At 45.0% G+C, this 16,210-nt stretch overlaps 2 protein-coding genes across 2 annotated transcripts; one reads left to right on the top strand and one right to left on the bottom strand.

Moving 5' to 3' along the window:
* Positions 1-848: 848 nt before the first annotated feature.
* On the top strand, positions 849-12,488 carry LOC102092641 (epoxide hydrolase 1). The gene is made up of 10 exons (XM_021289440.2): positions 849-1,734; positions 2,997-3,020; positions 3,934-4,147; positions 4,925-5,105; positions 5,893-6,123; positions 6,504-6,633; positions 7,816-8,030; positions 10,689-10,797; positions 11,123-11,248; positions 12,194-12,488. The coding sequence occupies exons 1-10, from the start codon at positions 1,706-1,708 to the stop codon at positions 12,393-12,395; spliced, it is 1,461 nt and encodes a 486-aa protein (XP_021145115.1). The 5' UTR covers positions 849-1,705; the 3' UTR covers positions 12,396-12,488.
* On the bottom strand, positions 12,477-16,033 carry MAD2L1BP (MAD2L1 binding protein). Its single transcript, XM_065058075.1, has 2 exons — positions 15,570-16,033; positions 12,477-14,909 (listed from the first exon to the last, which is right to left on the bottom strand). Exons 1-2 carry the CDS (start codon positions 15,918-15,920, stop codon positions 14,379-14,381), a joined length of 882 nt encoding a protein of 293 aa, XP_064914147.1. The 5' UTR covers positions 15,921-16,033; the 3' UTR covers positions 12,477-14,378.
* Positions 16,034-16,210: the final 177 nt, after the last annotated feature.

The raw sequence follows: 16,210 nt of genomic DNA, 5'->3' as shown, positions 1-16,210 counted from the left end.
TCCCCTTATATCTTAAGCAAAAGCTGTTCTGATTCTCTCAAGTCTTCTAGACAGAGAGCAGCAATTTGTATCTTTTCTCTGCAGCTTTAACTATCTCTGCTGGCTCTTTTTCCACATTCCTAGTATAGATAATTTCACTCTTAGATGTTTAAGCCAAACTTTCTGCTGCCAGCCTTTGTGCTTTTTCCCAGTGTGTGGTAAGAAACACAATATTCTCGAGGACTCTTTTATCTGCTGGAGACATCACAACCTGGCATCTTACAGGAGTTTCTGCTACCTTCCGTGTGGGTTGTAATTATTTCTTTTTGTTGCTAATAATTCTCTAGTCTTCTGACTACCGTCCCTCTGCAATCAGGGATACCATCTTCCAAGAGGCCTCAAGAGAGAGGTTTTTCTTTAGGAAATAGGACCTTAAAGTTAAGTAACCCCAGACAGACATAACCAGAAATAGCTATGGTGGAGCAATAGATGGAATTTTGACCAAATGAAGGATTTACAAGCTTTTCTTCCTGATGGCTCTTTGCAGTAGCGTAGTAGTTGCATATGAACTCGTGCAGTATGAGACCTGATCATCACAGATCTCACTGGTGATAATACTTCACTTTGGGCATTGCATGGAGATAGGAATCATTTCCTCTGGCAGTAAAAATGCAGCTGTTCCTGGAGTGAAGCAAAGCAAGGACATTGAGCAACAGTTTAGGAAGAAGAAACCTTTATCCAGTAAGATTTTACTGACCATGGGGGAAATGCAATCTACTTCCCTGAATTAAAACAAAGCATTGATTTATGTGGAAAATGAAAAACTTCACTTTTCCTTTTTGTTTTGACTGCTGAAAATTGCAGGTACACGTGGAACAGAACCACACCATACGGAGGTTGGAAAGGACACCTAGAGGTCAGCTCATCCCTCCTCCTGCTCAGAGGAGGTCCAGGCAGGTCAGGTTGCTCAGTGCCTTGTTCCTGTCAAATTTCGAATGCCTCTGAAGGCAGAGAACCCACATCCTGAATACCTCCATGGTGAACTAATTTCTCCTCATATATAACCAGAATTTCCCTGTTGCAATTTGTATCCTTTTGCCCTTCAGCTCTTGCCTCTCCAGGCTGAGTCTGGGTCTGTTTTTCCAGCGCTCTCTACTAGGCAGCTGTACTGGCCTTTGCCTTCTCCAGGCTGAGCAAGCCCAGGTCCCTGTGTCTCTCCTCATACATCATGTGCCCTAGTCCCCTGGCAGTTTGGTGGCCCTACACCACCAAGGGTGGGCTCACTCCAGTCTTTACCAGCAAGGCCAGAACTGGAGATAGCACTTCAGATGTGGTCTCACAAGTGCTGAACGGAGCGAAGGATCACTTCATTCAGCCTGCTGGATAACATGCGTGCTATATAGCCCTGTAGGCAGCTGGTCTTTGCTGCAAGGGCACCTTGTTGGCTCAGGCTCAGCAGAACACCTCAGGCCAGTCTCCCAAGAGCTGCTTTCTTCACATTTGGCATCCAGCCTGTGCTGGCACACAGGGCTATTCCCTCCCCATGCAGGACTTTGCATTGGCCTTTAACTTAATTTGCAAGTGCAAACTTAGGCAATAGGTGGCACTAATTGGATGATGTAGCTTGCATTGTCACCAGGAGAGCGTCACAGCCAAAGAGAAAGCCAGAGGAGGAGACACCTGGGTTGCTTTGCTCAGAGCAGCGGCCATTCAAGGAGGACCAGACATGTGGCAGGAGTTCCTTCCAAATGCCTGGTGAGATCTCCTCGGCGTGGGGAAGAGGGACTCTGAAGAGAGCTCCCTGGGGCTGGGGTGGGAGAAAGCCCCTCTGGGGTCAACAAGCCGTCAGAGGGTGGCTGCATGTGGCTGAGTTCTCCTGAGCATGAGTGGGGAGGAGGTTTTATTAGGCTGAGCCTTGTTTTCTGTTGCTCAGAGAGCTGCTTCTGGGACATGCTTGCTTTGTTAGCAGTGCAAAGTTTGTGTTACTGCCATGATAACTGGTCACTAAACTCCAGGATATAAGTGCAGGGGGATCTTATTTCCTGTTGCATAAGCTGCTCAGTCACCAGAGAGCTGGAGCCTGACACTGCTCTTACGAGCCCTGTTCTTCCTTGTCTGGGAGGGGTTTAAGGAGATGATACATCCTTAAAAATCACACATAGGCTGTTTCACAGATCTTACCAAATTTCCTTGGTGACTGCTGGGGTCTTCAGTAGAGGCACTGGGTTCTGCACCACAGGCAGCAATAGGAAACCATACTAGGTAAAAAGAGACAGCCAGCAGACTTCGTTTCTCATGGACTTTCATGTCCTTTTTTTTTTTTTTTTTGGTAGACTTGAGACTGTGCTTTTCTTGCAAGAGAATCTCCCAGGCTAAAAGAGAACCAAGGGGGATGTTTCATTTATCTTGCAGCCAGATGGGATCTAGAAACTTCGGTATCCAGTCAGGAGTAGCTAGGAGTAGCAAAGGTACAGCAGATCATTGAACTCTGCACAGGGAAAGGTTCCATCAGCCTCTCTTCTGGCCAGTACAACCACACAACAAGTGTCAACCATGTGGTTAGCAGCAGAATAACCCTCGAGCTTCAAAGTCCCCTGCCAAGGCTGCGCACCTATCGCTGCACAGAAGTCACAATAAACTATTCTCTTGGCTGAAGCAACACAGCTGCTTGTAGTATGAAACACTACAAGGACACCTACCCAGTTGTTTAGTGCCTTTTATCTAAATTGTGCGGAGGGAGGGAATATTATGGCAACAAATTATCTTGCTAAAACACAGCTCAGAAACACTGTCTCTTTGTGCAGAGACACTTGTTCTAAGCCCCTCTCTTTCTGTCCCATCCAAAAAGTTGGAAAAATAATAGCAGATGTTGTTGGGTGGCTAAACAGCTTGCCGTCCCATGGCTGGGCCCTAAATGGTGCTAGCAGGTGACATGCTTTGCATCATCGCCTAGACAACACTATCAGACTCTAAGGATCTTCTTTTTTCTTTTCTTTTTCTTTTTCACCCTTTTCTAGGGAGAGCCTGTTGTCCCGTATCAGGTGAGTAAAACAGCTCTTCTGGGCTGAATTATCCACTTTTATCAGCACTCTGGTTGGGGCACAGCATAATCTCTTCCCTATTCTGTATGACAACAACAAAATCTTCATTCATGGACCCCTTGCAGCCCACCTGAAATAGCCCCAGACACCTCTACTAATCCCCAAGGGAAGCTGGAGTGCTTGAGGCACAGATCAGAGGGGTGGGATGGTATTTAGGACTGATTGCTCAATCATTTGAATGGTTTTGAAACATGCTACATGTCTGTTAAAACCAACTCTGGTGACTTAGCTGCCATGCGTCAAAAGAGTCTGAAACTTTGCTGTCTAGAACAGAAACAGGGACACTCAACAGACAAGGTGAGACACCCATGGAAAGCTATGGAGGAGGGCCAGTGTTGCCCTAAAAAATGACTGAATCTGTAGAGGAGCTATATATAAAGCACTGCCAAGAGGGGCACGCCCAGCACATCCAGATCTCCCTAGCAGCTGAAGACCCTTGTGTCTGCTCCTGCTCCTCAGCCCATTCTGTCTGTGCAATTTTTATTCCTGGAGGAGTTCAGAGGAGTTCAGCTGCTACTATTGCATTCACTCCAGTACCTGCCTTAAAATAGACCACCCCATATCTTATTGACCTTGTACCCCAGGTCACCCTGGTTCACAAGGAGAGTGGCAAAGAATCCTTGTGGTCAGCAAGTCCTTATCATCAAGGACTTGAGGTCTCTAGGAAGCACCGTTATATGTAACCCTACCCCAGATCTTGTCTGTGACCTCCAAAACTAACAGAAAACCCCATACCCTGCTGACTCTGTGGGATTTGTAGGCATTTGTTACTGCTCAGGCCCAACTGATGTGAACACATGCCTCAGCATAGTCCCTTCTGTTGTTGAACACAAAGAATTTTATGCCTCCCTAGGTCTTTTGAATTTTCTCAGAAGAATGCAGTCCTGGTCCCTGTGGCTGCCCTGGGGGTTGGAGGGATGCTGGTTTGCTGGATGAGGTCTAGACACAAGATCAAGACTCTTGAAATGGGAGATGGATGGTGGGGCTCAGGTGAAAGACCCCTGAAAGGGAAAGAAGATGAAAGTATCCGTCCCTTCAAGATTGAAACATCTGACAAAGAAATTGAGGTACTGGTGGCTGGGATGTAGGGAGGGGCAGAAAGCTGTGAGATGGAGCTAGTCCATCACTCACCTTACTGCTTCAAGGTGATGTCTTGGGTGCACTTATATACACCAGTGCAGCTACCTAGCACGGATAGATGATGCTCTGGCTTACCACCTTTTATGAACAGGATTTGAGCTCAGATTCATTATAATGCCCTGTAAAGACTTTCTGAGACCACAGACCCTCCATGCAACCTGGGGCTTCTCCTGCAGAAATGTCACGCCTTGAGCAGCAGATTTTTACAGTGGGTCTGGGTGGTGGGGAGTGGTGGAAGGGTGTCAGGACAGCAGTGGCACCAGTGGGGCGTGACTGAGTGGCTTCCACAGGGGGAAGGGTTGGAAGGGTGAAGGGGGATAGGATCTTGACTGAGTTGCAGCACCTCTGTCCCTGCATGCCTGTCCCTAATTATCTGACTAACTAGCAGTGAGCAGCTCAGGTTGAACTTCTTACTCTTCTCCAGCTGATGGTGCTGGCAAGTTCCTAGCAATAAAAACCCTAAAGTGGGTTGGCAGCAGGCAGGAGTAGGATCCAGTACTTCTGGGTGCTCTAGAGGAATTGGTAACCTATAGAAAAATATATTCCCCTTATAAACAATTTAGGGGGTCCTGCAGAGCACACAACTGCTTCAGGAGGGCTCCCGGTGTCCCAGATAGTGGCACAAAAGCTGGCAGAGCCAGGAGGGCCTGTCCATGCCTGCCCTGGCATCTGGCCAGCCTCACAAGAAGGGCTCTCCTCCACAGGACCTGCACCATCGCCTGGACCGGGCCCGCTATGCTCCACCACTGGAAGGGGCTGCCTTCCACTATGGCTTCAACTCTAACTACCTGCAGAAGGTGGTGGCCTACTGGAGGAACCAGTTTGACTGGCACAAGCAAGTGGAAGTCCTGAACAAATACCCCCATTTCCTAACCACCATTGAAGGTGAGGGAGTCTCTGTAGATTCAGCAGGTCTTGACCTGAAATGCACAGGGAGAAGCGGGGGATTTAAGAGTTCAGTATATTTAAGACAACAGTATGCATAACAGCTTAGCGATATGAGTGAAATATCACTAGTGGAAGCTATATTATTAACAACCTCCTATAGATTAAGACCATTACACAGTGGCAATGATATTAGGTCTTCTTCAAGATGGACTGGCTCTGAATGTGTGCTAACTAATGAGGAGGATTTCTTCTGCTATTGCCTTGAAGCCACCTTTGAAAATAGCAAAACTTTCCCTGACTCTGAGGCTAGAATTTCCACCACCTCTACCCACTTTAGCCAGGCGAGGTTAGCCAGACTTTAGATAAGTGATCTGCAGGTTAAACTTCTATCTTGCACTTACTTTTTCATGTTTCTCTTTTTATCACCCATGTACTTTGTAATTTTGTCATGTTTTTTGCATGTGTCTTACCTGCCTTATGCCATTCATTCAAGCACAGCTCTACTTACATGCTGTGAGACCAGTTTCTCAGGATATAGATGCTCATTGTCCTGTGACCCCAGTATCTGGGGCTGGGATCAATATCTCTGTCTGTATGAAAAAGATGAGACATAGATACAATGCCGGGCTTCCCCTTTTAGCTAGACATCTTCTTGCCATGGGCTGATTGTGTAACTTCTGCTATGAATGCTAATTACAGTTTTGCCACCCTCCTTCTTCAGAGTCCAGAGCAGAAACTGTGATGAAACCAGAGCTTTAATTTATCTGTCTTGGATGTGTGGCAGGGATCAATATCCATTTTATCCACGTGAAGCCGTCCTACGTCCCTCACGGTCGAGCTGTTCAACCTCTGCTGATGGTCCATGGCTGGCCTGGCTCTTTCTATGAGTTCTACAAGATCATCCCTCTGCTCACAGAGCCGGCCAAGCATGGCCTGACAGAGGGTGACGTGGTATTTGAAGTCATCTGCCCATCCATTCCAGGCTATGGCTTCTCGGAGGCACCACACCAGAAAGGTAAAGATGAAAAGACTCTGTTGGAATCACAAGGTTTTTGGAGAAACACCTTAGCCACCCCAGGTCCCCTGGGCACTGGAGTTTGTGAATGCAGATGCTTGGCTCTGCACTAACACCCACGTGGCCGAGGCTCCGAGGCTGGCTGTGGAGATTTCAAAGGCAATGGTAACTGGAAGCCAGTTCTGCTTTCCACTTTCTCCACTTTTCACTGAATTTCCACCATCTTGTGTTCACTTTATTACTAAGGAGTTAGGCAGAGCAGCATAGCACACTGTGCCTTAACACAGCAGCATACTCACGTGCCTCTGCCAGGCCATGATCCTTGGTCAGGGGATGAACACTAGGACAAACAGGTCTCCTGTGTTTATCTTTACCTACAGGCTTTGACACTGTAGCAGCTGCTCGTATATTTCATAAACTGATGAAGAGATTGGGCTTCAAGGAATACTACCTACAAGGAGGAGACTGGGGATCTGCTATTACCACAAACATGGCCCAGATGCTGCCACAGTGAGTAGCAAAGGGAATCAGTGCAGAAAAGCTGCCTCTAGTTCTTGCCTTCTAGCTGCATGGTCCTGCCTTCTGTTTGCCCTGCGCCTCATCCCCTTCTGCTTTGTTTCCTCCAGGGACATCCTCACTCCTCTGCATTCAGTTGTATTCATATGCTTTGCATTGATATTAGCATAGTTCTCACACTTCCTAAATTTCAGTGCTGTGTGGCTTCTCTTTCATTAGCTGTGGAAGTTAAATCTGCTGCAATTTCATTTGAGACCTCAAGGAGACAGATCATCATTCTAAATCAGGAAGGAGAAAGATTTTAAATTGGCAGGGAGAAAAAGGAGCTCAGGCCTTCAGCAGGTGAATAGTATAAGAGAGTATAGGGCTTTCCTACCTAAAATACAGAGTTGAGACTGATCGGGAAAGAAGCACAATACCTTCCTTAGAAGATGGCATCACAGATCATTGTTTAGCATTTAATGAAAAGTGAGCATTGTAGCCATGCTTAGTTTGGAGAACAGATAAAGTGGAAAGCTCTGAAAGCAGTTAGATTGCAGGCTGAGCAGCTCACTGTTCCCGGTTGCAGTTACGCTTAACGGCACCCAGAGCACTGTATCCACATGTGGTACACTCAAGCTTTTCAGAAAATAACCAACGCAGCCTGTTCTCTACAGCACAGAACACCACAAAATCAACAGCCGGAGCTACCAGGATGGATATGCCACGTGCAGAAACTGCGTACCTAAAGCTAACAGCCTGCCAATGGTACAGCTGGATGGAGATGGCACCAGTTGTACCATTTCTAACTCACATAATTTTTTTTAATCATGATGAACCTAGGGCCTTTATGTATTTCCCTCAGTGAAATGCTTCTATCACAGCTCCAGTCAGACTTAAAGAGGGCAAATTCACGCTACACATGAGAAAGAAATTTATTATAATGAGGGTGGCAAAATACCAGAACAGGTTGCCCAGAGAGGTGGTAGATGCCCCATCCCTGGAGACATTCAAGGCCAGGCTGGACGGGGCTCTGAGCAGCCTGATCTAGTTGGAGATGTCCCTGCTCATGGCAGGGGGGGTGAACTGGATGATCTTTGAAGGTCCCTTCCAACCCAAACTATTCTATGATTTTCTAGGAAATTTGGAGACAGAAAACTGCTTGATTAAACCTTCTGTTCATTAACTTAATTTTAGATCCGTGAAAGGGCTTCACCTGAATATGGTCTTCATCGCCATACAAGGTTTGGGAAGGATGATTTCTGTGATGCTTGGGGCTTATGTACCATGGCTCGTAGGCCTCACTAGGGAAGATGTTCGACGTGTGTATCCTTTTGCCCAGAAGAACATATATAATATTCTGCGAGAGTCTGGATACTTCCACATCCAAGCCACCAAACCAGACACTGCAGGTAATGAACCTTCTCTATATTGCTTTATGAACATTGTATACTAACTTCTTATGGTATATAAAAACTTATAATTGCACAAATGCCAACCATGTTTGAAAAGCAATGAGTATTGGTGACTGAGTGCAAAACATGGGGACAAAGAACTGGGAAAAAGGTAGTTAAAAGGAACAGGTTAAAAATTATGGAGACTACAAATACCACTTTTCAAACAGCATGCCACTTTTATCATGCTCTTGGGGAAAGAACCTCTTTGCAAAATGCCTTTTAAAGTGAAGCACAGGGTCTTGAAATTGAATCTTCTAGACATAAATATGAGTGAAAACAAGAAAAATATAATAAACAAGTGCAATGTGAAACAGGTAGACAAAGCTTTAACACCTGAAAAGACAGAAGGCAGATACAGTTAGTGAAGCCAGTAGATAAGGAGTCTGAAGAAAGATATGGCCATCTCAGATTTGCCTCAGTCCCCGCTAGTGAGGATTATGTAGTGTTCCTTTATTGAAATAATCCATCATCAGGAAAGACAGCGGAGCTGTCTCTGTCTGGTGTCGGATGTGGAGACCATAGAATGAATAGTACATCATCCTGGCAATTCAGTGAAAAAGAAGAAACTCAAATTGAAATGTCAACTGATGGCCTAGTCTGTTGCTTGAACTGATCACCATGCCAAAGAAATAAAAGGAGACAAAATACCAGGCTGGGATTTTTTGTTGTTGTTTTGTTTGGTTTTCTAAGAGCCAAACAGTGAAGGTAGCCCCAGAAAGACAAAGACCAGTATGTTTAGTCTTTGATCAGAAAACTAGAAGAACTGTTTTAAAGAGGAGAATTGATTTACAGATGGTAAGATCACAGGGAAATCACGCTTCGAAAGTCAGAGCTCAGGCAGAATCAAAGAGCTGTGGATCCAGTAATGGAACATATTTCATTTCCAAAAAAGTTTTGTTGAGGTTCTTCCCCCAGTGTTCTTAAAGAAATTGAACTGCTTCAAGAAAAAATTTAAGTTCATGGATTAATAACTAGTCAACATGAGAATCCAAGCACAGAAATAAGTAAGCAGGTTCCAGGGGAGGGACAGTATCACAAAAATCTGTGCTTGCACCTGTACATTTCAACATGGTCCAAATTTCTCTACAGATGAAAGTTAATGGTTAAGTGAAAATTTGGCAGCTTTCCGGGGTTTAGTTTAACCTAGAGATAAGTGCAGAGAGTTGCGAAAACATTTAAGTGACTGTTTCATTAAATGGACCAATAAAAACTGATGTCAACCAAGTCCAAAGCAATTTTAGTAGAGGAATAAAATAACAATGGGCTCTAGTTTGGAGAATCCATGAGTCATGGATAGCACTTTGAAATGTCAGCCAGCTCAGAGTTTAAGGCAATCTTAGAAACTCTTAAAAAAAAGCAAAAAGAGACCAAGACAGAACACTAAATACATTATATTCAGAATCTATTGCACTCCCATTCACCCTGTTTCGTAAATATATTTTAGAATCAGAAGAATACAGGAAGGGGAGAAAAGGAAGACTGAAGTAACCAAGCAGCTTCCATACACACACTGTACATAGCCTGAGACTCTTTAACGTGAAAAAATAAGAGCAGGAATTTTATAGCACACAAAAAATTATGACATGTAGAAAATTAATAGGGAAAAATGTTTTCCCTACTCAAGAAATATTTACATTATCAGTTTAAGTTCTCATTAGGCAGACTTGAAGCAAAACTAAAGTATTTTTACTCACCACAGGTTGTTGTACCTAAGATGTGGTACAGGTTGAATGACTAATAAGCTACAAACAAGACTAGTATTTCTGAGTATCTAATCTGTGGATATTGAATACAGTGGTTCAGAGGCAGCTTTCAGCCCAGAAAACACTCATCTCCAGATAAGTCATGTGCTAGCTGGCACATCTTAGCCTGTCCTACTATTGCTGGTCAAAGCATTTACATGCTTCGATCTGCAGCAAATCACTCTAGGCTTGCCAGTGCAGGGAAAACGTTGTGCCAGTGCACAAACCTACATCCAGTATTAAACTGAGACTGCGTCATGATCATCTTCTACAAAGTCACTCAGCGCTTAAGTCACACTAAAATACACTGGAAAGCAGGCAACACTGACTATACTGTAAAACTACAGCCTAGGTTTCCCAAGGCAAACCTCTATCCCTACTGAAGCAATCCCTATGCCTGTTTTATGGGTAAGAAGGCAAATGTGATATGCCATATACCTGCTATGTTTATAATGTTAGTGTTCCCCAAAGGTAAGAACAGATAACAGATACACAATGCTCCACTGTTTAAATTAGATTAAAAGTGATGCACAGCACTCAGGGTCCTCGTTATCCAGAGTTTATCTGAAATTTATTTTCAGAGTGTAATCCCTTTAGACCTGAATTTGCTCACTCTGCCACACATTACCAAAAAGCCAACAGGACTTTCTCAGCTTTTTTTTTTGTATAGGAATTGCCTGAGTTTGTAGTGCTGTCAGTTACAGCTGGAATTCCATTGCAGTACAATTTGTGAAGAATATAATACTACCAGATCTAGTAGAAAACATACAGACTCTCTACAGAACTCTATTTGAAAACTCTGAAAGTTCAGTTTAACTTCTGAAGTATTTCAGGCAACTGCAATCTCTCTCCTGTTCACCTCCTGAATTAGGTTGTGGACTGAATGACTCCCCCGTGGGTCTTGCTGCATATATTTTGGAGAAATTCTCTACCTGGACAGATAATTCATTTCTGGACAAAGATGATGGAGCCTTGGAAAGGTAAGAAAACAGATGCTCTTTCATGAGAAGACTCATTAAAAGAATGAGTAATGATAACTAATGAGGAGACAAGTAAATGACTGGCCAGTCAAGGCTGAGTTTTAAGGATGAAAGATTACACGTGACAAGGAATAGTTTAAACTTACAGCGACTGCCTGCAAACTACTGCTTCAGTACTGGCAGTTTTGCTCTGGGCACACAGGTGCTGATTAATTTGCTACTTCTCTGTGAAGAACAGAAGGAACAACGGTTCTTCAGGACATGAGGCCAATACATTATATTGAGAAACAGCTTCCAATGAAATTTCTTCTTTCTCTCTCAACAGCAAATACTCTCTTGATGAGCTTTTGACCAATGTGATGATTTATTGGGTGACATCCTCCATTGTGTCCTCAATGCGATTCTACAAGGAGAACATGTCCAAATTCCCTGGTCCAGGTGCTGATCCCAGGTAATGAAGTGGTGGGTGCAAGGCAGATTTTCAAATGAGATTGAACATTTGCCTGTATGAATATTTAAATCACCTAAAACAGCAAATTTAACTAGTTTTTTAAAAAAATCCAAATTCTTATTTTCTTTTGATAAATATAGTTAAGGGTCGTTTTTGTTTTGAACCTATAATTCACTCAAGGTATCTTGTGGCCAAGACAATGCAGAAGACTTATCAAAGTATGTTCAGTCTTGCTTGCATTCAAAATACAGGTCTATATACACTTGTTTAGTGATTAAGTAATCTGCAGCTCAGTTCGGTAAAAATAAAACAGAAAATCATGAGCACCTCTAAGAGAGAAGTTTAAACTGAATTAGGAAGGATATGGCTTACTGGTGGATAAACTAAGAACTATAAATGTAAGCACAGACTTGGGGAAGAAATTTGGAGAGCAGTACTTGAAAGCGCCTTCTAACAGCTGCTGGCTTTAAGATCACTATAGGAGAGGCTGACCAGGAAAATGCTACTGAGCATTCTCCAAGTGATTGATTGTACAAATATGAGTCTCTTTCTTTGTAGACTGAATCAGTTTACCTTTCCTCTTGAGAGAGTCATTTCTTACACTGGCACCACAAATTCTAAAGTAAACATGAGCTAGTTCATTTCTGAATTTCACAAAAAGGTGTGGCATCTTGCCACATATCACAAAACCAGGTAAGCTTAAAAATCTGAGACACTTCAAGATTGAACTGTGGGCAAAATTGTCTCTAATTCGCGTATCTTCAGGTATAACATTCTTAAATTGAAGGAGATCCAAATACAAGTGAAGCTCTTCACCAGAGTACAGACCACAAAATAGGTTGCTGTGGTGAAACTTTTCCAGCTCTGACGGTTATCAAACCCAGAAGGCTTTTGTAGACTTTCCCCAGACTTCTTTCAAAAATGCAGTTAACTTGTATCTTCTAGGCTTGGAGTACACGTTCCTACAGGGATTGCAGCCTTTCCTCAGGAGATAACACATACACCACGGACCTGGGCAAAGGATGTCTTCAAGAACATAGTCACTTACTCCTACATGCCACAGGGAGGTCATTTTGCTGCCTTTCAGGAACCAAAACTTCTGGCACAAGACATCATGCACTTTGTCAGAAAGGTGGAACAGCTGTGAACCTGCAGTTTAGATACATAGAAGAGGTGTTCTGCCACCGACAGAACCTTTACTGTGAGGCATTAAATAAACCCAGTGTAATCACATACAAAAGCCAGCATTTTATTTTGATAATGATTATAGTACTAAACTTGTTAATTAAGCTCTAAAGAAAAAATAAGAGGCATCTTGTCTTCTTTCATTCCCGGCACCATATCATTGCTGCATTCATAGTTCAAGTATAACAGAATGTGTAAACAGTTTAATGCAGTAACATTGCACTCATTTGGGGAAGAGAGTAGAAAGTAATTGCCCCCCTGTTCCTCAGAACTAAGGCTTCTGTTCAAAAGCTTCTTTAAATACTTGGCTGCCAGCATTTTTAAATATGCATTACAAGCACCTTTGGTGGAAGTGTAAAGGGATTTGATCTCCTGAGTACAAACACTCCTACGTTCAAGTTATACTTCATTCAATGGAGCTGTGATTACATATTCAAGTGGGCAGCTGCACCCAAGGCAGCTTTCTTCATTCTAGCAGTTCTTCCCCCCTAGAGCTACCTTTAGCAGTTACTACACATTGTAAACAGTTGTTAACGGATAATGAGGCAGAGACAGCACTCCTAGTGTTCTTCAAGCTCAAAAATATCAATTTCCTCGTAGTTCTATAACACCATTCCATTCCAACACAAAGTTAAAATACACACCAAGTGTAGAGGGTTAATTCAATCTTTGACCCATCTTTCAAAAGATTTTTACCACCCCATCATGCAATTTTTGCTATCAAGAAACTGCAAGCAACCTCACCACTGGTAGGCTCAAGTTTCTCTTCAAGCGGAATAGAGCTATTTGGAGGCATTAAGCTCCTTGCATTACAGACACATACCCAGCTGACTGAAGACAAGTACAGCAGCTATGTGACACACTGCACTCTAAGGGCGTCTCTCCCTCCTTCCCTCTCCCATTCCGCAGTAGACACCAGGCCAGAAGAAAGGGCTCAAGTTCTGCTTTCAAGTAGTACATTCTGACTGAGAACAGGAATTTGACAGGTAGAGATAGTGCTGAACTTGAACACACTCCCCTCACCTCTTCTTCACATTTCAGAAATATTTAGAGTCTAAGACCCTAAGACTTCTAAGAGGTAAAAGCAAGCAAGAATGAAACTTTGTTGTTGTTTTAAGTGAGAGTAAGCTAGCATATTGGGGCAGAAGTCCTAACTTCCTCTGAAGAGGGTTAGAGCAGAAACTCTTATTTTTCATTTTAACTGTATATCTGATTGTCAGGGCTGTTGGACTAGATGTTAGTGAAAAAGGAAAATAGGAGGAAGTGCTGCCCTGCCTCTGCAGGGCTGCTCAACCTCTTTTCATCACCACTACAAGACAGTTCTGGGTACAAGGCCTCCCAGCTGCTGAGAGGTCCCACTCTTTGGATTATTAAGTGACTGAAACTGAGTTATGGGGAAGTCTAATGTTATCAAATAGACAGGCAAACACTTGAATACTCAAGCCTGATCAGACTGCAGGGAAAGGTCTCCTTTCACAGGAAAAGGGTAGGTAAGAATGGTTATGTCCTTTATAGTGAAGGCCAAGCTTATTAATAATCACATAAATTATCTAGAGTCCCAAACAAGCAGCCAATACTAGTAATGATTAGCAAATAAGTGGCCACATTAAAACTCAGGAGAGAGAAGAGCATACCCAGTATTTGCCAGTTCAGTGAGTATATGGCAGGAAAGCTTTACTCCCACCACACTAATTCATCCCCTGTGCCACAACTCTGGTCCCTAAAGAATCACTGTGTCTGTGTGCAACTGTGTCTCAAAGGGTATTTGCTTTCAACGACTGAGGAGATGAAGAGAGATGAACATAGTTGAGCTATGGGAAGGCAGCAGATGCCCTGAAGACATCCAGATAGAAAAGAATATGCAGTTACATTTGATAAAGTTATTATGACTTAAAGCAGCACCAAAGGTTATTCAATATTCCATTAAAGTTCTACAGAGCACAGGTCATTCATGAAAGCCTTTGAGTGTGACTGGTGCTTGAAACCAGACGTAGTCCTCCCAAGCAGAAGTTGCAGGCTGAGGAGGCGAGGCACTTAGGTTGATGTCTCCATCACAGGACAAGTTAACAGTTAGTTTCCTTCCTCGGGTCGGCACTTTATAGTTGAGCTTGGGCCGGAACCAATCAACACCACAATCACGGTGTCCTTGGAGCATCACAACAGTGTCTGTGACAGGGAGAGCCTTAAGTTCACTGAAGACATCCGCAACGAAGAGCGAGTGAAAAAGCTTGCGAACACAGGATGCAGTTTTCAGGCTCTCCTCAGTACTGCCCTCATAAATACCCTCCAAGTTGAGCTCATAGAGCTCCTTGGGGCTCATGACATTGCCTCCAAGTAGAATAAGAACCCGAGGAACCAGCGTCAAACTAAACATTACTTCCAAGTTCTGGAGCACTCCTTCCAGATCCATCAGCATCTTCTGGCACTTCTTGCTTGCCAGGTCCACAGAGGATGACTTCTTAATCACATCACCACCCTGTAAAACAAAATGAAAAAAAGGTTAGGACATTTAATTATTGGGACAGTGTTCGGAAATTCAATGAATGGCCAAAGGGTTTTATGATCCTTTTAAGAGATATAGGTACCCACATACAAAATAAGGAAATCCAAGAGGAACACAAAATGCTTCTCTATAGCCACTCAGTTTGAATATGAGTTGCAGCACCAGTTAATTACCACAAGAATCAGAAGCCCCATCTTTTAAACATCAGCTATCCCTCTAAAACAACCTAACATTTATTTTTTCTTAGAGTTGTTTTAGTAACAAAGGCGACACACTTTGAACAGAGTAGGTCAATAAGAAATAAACTTCTTGAGACTTTCAACCACCTGACCTAAAGCTCCTAAAGCTATTTTTTTTTTTTAAGTGAAGTTCTGATAACACTTAAGACTACAGCTACGAGCGCTTCACTTCAAACCCAGTTAAAAGGTTAAAACACGAGTCACTGAGCTAAAGCAGTGAGCTGGCAGGCAAAACTCCAGCGGCGCGGCCGCCTCCGGGCCCAGGGCTGGCCCGGGGCTCTCCCGGCTCCCTCCCGGCTCCCTCCCGGCTCCCTCCCGGCTCCCTCCCGGCTCCCTCCCGGCTCCCTCCCGGCTCCCTCCCGGCTCCCTCCCGGCTCCCTCCCGGCCCCCTGACCTGCGCCGCCCGCCGGCAGAAGTAGACGAGCTGCTCGTAGGGCAGCGGGAGCTGGTGCCGCTGGTGCAGAACGTGCTTGAGGAGCTCGCAGGCGAAGCGGCAGCAGCTCTCCCGGCTGACGGCGCCCGGGAACACCACGGACACCGAGGGGCAGGCCGCCGCCGGCCCGCTCCGCCGGGGCCTCATCCCGCCACCGCGATCGAGAGCTGGCGGCGCCTCAACTATGAGGAGCGGGGACGCGGGAGAGGCCGCTCGGGTGGGAGCAGGAACCACCGTAACTCCGAGAGCCGCCATTTTCCGGCCAACGGTAGGCGACCGGCTGGGATTTGAATGGCCGCCGCGGGGCAGCATGGGAGTGGTGGTGGGCCTGTGCGGCGCGGCTTCCGGCGGCGCAGGCGCCGTGCTTGGTGATGGGGAGCGGGATGTCCGCCCGGCGGTTCGCCCTGCCCTGCCCTGCCCCGCCCCGGCAGGAGGAGGTGCTGCGGGCAGCCCGGTGCTGGGGTGTGGGGCGCGCAGACACCGTTTCCCCCGCTGCTCCTGGCCCAGGCTCGGTAGCCGCGCGGGGAGGAAGCGCAGGGGCCGTTGCCGGGGTGCTCGGTGGTGTTAACGGCCGCCGCAAGCCCGGGTGCCGTGAGCTGCGG

This window comes from Columba livia, chromosome 3 (assembly GCF_036013475.1).
Source record: "Columba livia isolate bColLiv1 breed racing homer chromosome 3, bColLiv1.pat.W.v2, whole genome shotgun sequence".
NCBI classification, from domain to species: Eukaryota; Metazoa; Chordata; class Aves; order Columbiformes; family Columbidae; genus Columba; species Columba livia.
The sequence above is the reverse complement of the archived record's forward strand: the minus strand, read 5'-3'. Positions and strand labels throughout refer to the sequence as shown.

Excerpts from the sequence above, each read along its gene's own strand:
- LOC102092641 (XM_021289440.2), top strand. The coding sequence starts at position 1,706 with ATGTGGCAGGAGTTCCTTCCAAATGCCTG. Across the intron at positions 6,634-7,815 it reads ATGGCCCAGATGCTGCCACA|ATCCGTGAAAGGGCTTCACC; the intron begins GTGAGTAGCAAA and ends ACTTAATTTTAG. Across the intron at positions 11,249-12,193 it reads GGTCCAGGTGCTGATCCCAG|GCTTGGAGTACACGTTCCTA; the intron begins GTAATGAAGTGG and ends TGTATCTTCTAG.
- MAD2L1BP (XM_065058075.1), bottom strand. The coding sequence starts at position 15,920 with ATGCTGCCCCGCGGCGGCCATTCAAATCCCAGCCGGTCGCCTACCGTT. Across the intron at positions 14,910-15,569 it reads TCTGCCGGCGGGCGGCGCAG|GGTGGTGATGTGATTAAGAA; the intron begins GTCAGGGGGCCG and ends TTTGTTTTACAG.